General features: G+C 48.5%; 1 protein-coding gene across 1 annotated transcript; it reads right to left on the minus strand.

Annotated features, from left to right (window-relative positions):
• Positions 1 to 2,558: 2,558 nt before the first annotated feature.
• On the minus strand, positions 2,559 to 3,167 carry LOC101333174 (cell division cycle-associated protein 4-like). Its single transcript, XM_033849270.1, has one exon. The coding sequence runs from the start codon at positions 3,165 to 3,167 to the stop codon at positions 2,559 to 2,561; it is 609 nt and encodes a 202-aa protein (XP_033705161.1).
• Between the last annotated feature and the right edge of the window lie 703 nt (positions 3,168 to 3,870).

A 3,870-nucleotide genomic window follows, 5' to 3' on the forward strand; every position in this document is an offset into this window, starting at 1 on the left:
TCCCTGGAATCTGACCTGTGAAGCCTGAGCCTCAGCTCCCAGCCCCCACCTGCCCCAACAGGTGAACAGACAAGCCTCTCAGGCTGGTGAGTGCTGGTTGGCACCAATCCTCTGTGCAGTAATATTTCTGCTTTGCCCTCTGCACCCCTGTTGCTGGGCTCTCCTCCATGGCTCTGAAGCTTCCCCCTCCCCCGCCTAACCCCAATCTCCATCAGTGAAGGGACTTCCTAGTGTGTGGAAACTTTTCCTCCTTCACAGCTCCCTCCCAGACATGCAGGTCCCATCCCTATTCTTTTATCTCTGTTTTTTCTTTTGCCCTACCCAGGTACATGGGGATTTTCTTGCCTTTTGGGAAGTCTATGGTCTTCTGCCAGCATTCAGTAGGTGTTATGTAGGAGTTATTCCACATGTAGATGTATTTTTGATGTATTGGTGGGGAGGAAGGTGATCTCTACGTCTTCCTCCTCCGCCATCTTGAAAGTCCCTAGATTAAGATTCTTGAAACATCACTTTGACCTCCAACCAATCAGAAGAAGGTCCACAAGCTGATCATGTACACTGCAACCCTCATCCCTTATATTGCCTTTAAAAACCCTTCCTTGAAGCCATCAAGGAGATTGGGTTTTTAGAGTATTTGCTGCCCATTCACCTTGCTTGGTGCCCTGCAATAACTGCTGTACTTTCCTTCACCACAACTCAGTGTCAGTAGACAGGCTTTGCTGAGTGTTAGGCGAGTGAACCTGAGTTCAGTTTGGTAACAATTATATTATTAAATGGTCATCTAAAGGAGAAGAAACTCCTGTGTAAGGAGTTTGACGAAACTGAGACATACGTGTACACACACACACACACACACACACACACACACACAGTGGAACAAAATGGATTTACAGATATCTTGTGTCTACACTAATGAGAGTAATTAAAATTTAGATTGCTTACTATTGTGGGTGAAGCACTATGCTAAGCTCCATACATAATCACTAACTCTCAAAACTGCCTTTTAATACAGATTTTAAAAATTATCTATTTTTTTTTTCACATGAGGAGACTGAGACTTATCAAGTAGAACTTGGCCAAGGTTGTAGATATATTAAGTATCAGAGCAAAATCCACCTCCAGATTTCTTAAAGTCCAAATGACTGGACACACTATAGGTATCTGAAAAATCAAGTAATACAATATTTCTCAATTCAATGTTAATCACTTTATTTCCTTCCAGTATAAGTTTTTTTGGTTGGATAATTTTTTAATAAAATGAGGTGCACACCACTGCTATTAAGAATAGCATATGTGCAAAAGAAAACCACCCTTTTCGCTAAGGGCTGGAGAAGGAAGAAAAAGCATGAGAAATGGGAAACGTGGGGTGGGGGTGGGAGAGAGTACAGTCTTAGTTGTAAACAAGTGAAAAAGATCTAAAAGTTGTGGGTGGACTCAGTGCCTGTGGCAGGATCACAAAGCACCCAGCCAACCCCACTGTCAATGACCCTCAAGATTGAGGGCCCATAAATGACGTGTGTACAGATTTCTTTAATCCTAGGCTTAAATTTATGCTAACATTCTCCAATCCAGTGGTGCACTGACACACACCTTCCCCAAACACGCTGGCACATGGGCCCAGCTGACCCGGGTCCAGCAGCCCAGCCAGGCAGGGGCACACAGAGGGCAGCATCTTCGGGAGGAAGGTCAGTTGTGCTGGGGAACCTGCGCAGGAGGGGCCCTGAGTCTCAGACCCTTTGGAGGCACCGCCCAAGACACCTCAGGGCGTGCATGATCTCCAGGTAGACCATACCTGACCTTCAGCTCTGAAGACACATACATAAATGGGCATAAATAAAACCCTCCAAAATCTACACTGAAGTCTAACGGAGACATGGCTTGCACAGCAGTTCTGATAAAGGCACCGCCGTGCAAGGCCTTCAACTCTGACCTCGCTCTGACCACAGCAGTGCATATGGGCAAGGCTCACACCTGAATCTAAAGTGGAAATCACCATGCGTGGACACTGCAGACTCAGGGCAGTGACGCTTGTTGGAAAAAGAACAGTGTTTGTTAAACCTTAAAATAAATGAAATACACCAACTGCAACTGTTTAGGTTATAAAAGTTTCTAATGTAGCAGCAGAGGATATTTATAGACAAAATATATTGTTTTTAAGAAAATAGCTAAAAAATCTAAAGTGATAAAATTATAAAATTTTAAAAATATATCTTAAGACAAAATATTGCCCAAAACGTATAAAACTTAATTTTAGAAAATTCACCTATCTAAAGTTTGATGAGGCTGGATGAGGAAGGGGGCTGGCATCCTCTGGTCGGGCTGTAGCAGGACACAGACAAGGGCCCAGGGTGGGCGCGATGACCGGCCTGCAGAAAAGCCTCCCAGCCAGGAGGGAGGGAGAGAGGGGAGCGGGCCAGATGCTGTTCTGGGTCGTTCTCCTAATGGCAGACAAACCAGAGGCCAGCCCCAGCTGCAGGGTAGTGGGCACCCACACCCCCAGTGTGCCAGCTGTTTTCATCGGCCTCACAAACACATCTGCTATGTGCCCCAGTCACAGCTCAGGTCTCCACCAGGATATCCACCACATGGTCCAGCCCGTCCTGGATCAACTTGGTACCACCCAGCATGCCAGTCAGCACAGCGTCCAGGTCGTAGTAGGAGCCGTGCACGTCGGAAAACAGTTGCTCTAACGCACCGGGGCTTTGACTCTCCAGTGTTTCAAATATCTGATCGAGCGACTTATGAAAGCTTCCTCTGTTTTCTTGAGGACCATCCCTGCCCCAAACGCTACCTGGAGAGCCTCTGGGAGCCTGTACCGCTGGGACCACTTGGAACTCAGAGGCCAGGTCTCCGGGGTCAGGGGCCGGGTGAACCCCCTCCCACGTGCAGCAACACAGGATCTCCGTGGATACTAGGAGGTCGCGTGACGCCCGCCCTGCGGTCTGGGGCACCGGCATGCACCATCTCCCATCCTGGGTCATCTCCTCTTGAATCTGCTGGTCCGTGTTGGTGATGAGAAGTGAATGGCACAGGTTGGGCTCCACCAGCATGTGGCACAGCTGGAGCTTGACCAGTGACATGTCCAGGAGCGACTGACGCTGCAGGCTGTAGGCCGGCGCGGCCTCCTCGTCCACCGCACACTTCCTCTTCAGCCCTCGAGCAAACATTGTGCCATCTATGGAAGGGAGCAGCCCATGGGCAGTGCCTGGTCACCCAGAGGCTGTGTCGGTGGGCGGGGTCACGATGATCTCAGAAGGTGACCTGTGAGGGTTCCCCCTCCTCAGACATCTGGCAGCCAGCATCCACTCTGCTTGTGGCACCACTGCCGAGGGAGGGCCCGCTGGGCGGGGCCACCGGGAGGGGCAGGGCCATTGGGGAGGGGCCTCCAGTATAATTTTTTTTAACATCTTTATAGGGGTATAATTGCTTTACAATGGTGTGTTAGTTTCTGCTTTATAACAAAGTGAATCAGTTATACATAAACATATGTTCCCATATCTCTTCCCACTTGCATCTCCCTCCCTCCCACCCTCCCTATCCCACCCCTCCAGGTGGTCACAAAGCACCGAGCCGATATCCCTGTGCCATGCGGCTGCTTCCCACTAGCTATCTACCTTACGTTTGTTAGTGTATATATGTCCATGACTCTCTCTCGCCCTGTCACAGCTCACCCTTCCCCCTCCCCATATCCTCAAGTCCGTTCTCCAGTAGGTCTGTGTCTTTATTCCTGTGTTACCCCTACGTTCTTCATGACATTTTTTTTCTTAAATTCCATATATATGTGTTAGCATACGGTATTTGTCTTTTTCTTTCTGACTTACTTCACTCTGTATGACAGACTCTAGGTCTATCCACCTCATTACAAATAGC

Source organism: Tursiops truncatus, chromosome X (genome assembly GCF_011762595.2).
Source record: "Tursiops truncatus isolate mTurTru1 chromosome X, mTurTru1.mat.Y, whole genome shotgun sequence".
NCBI lineage: Eukaryota > Metazoa > Chordata > Mammalia > Artiodactyla > Delphinidae > Tursiops > Tursiops truncatus.

Excerpts from the sequence above, each read along its gene's own strand:
- LOC101333174 (XM_033849270.1), bottom strand. The coding sequence starts at position 3,167 with ATGTTTGCTCGAGGGCTGAAGAGGAAGTGTGCGGTGGACGAGGAGGCC.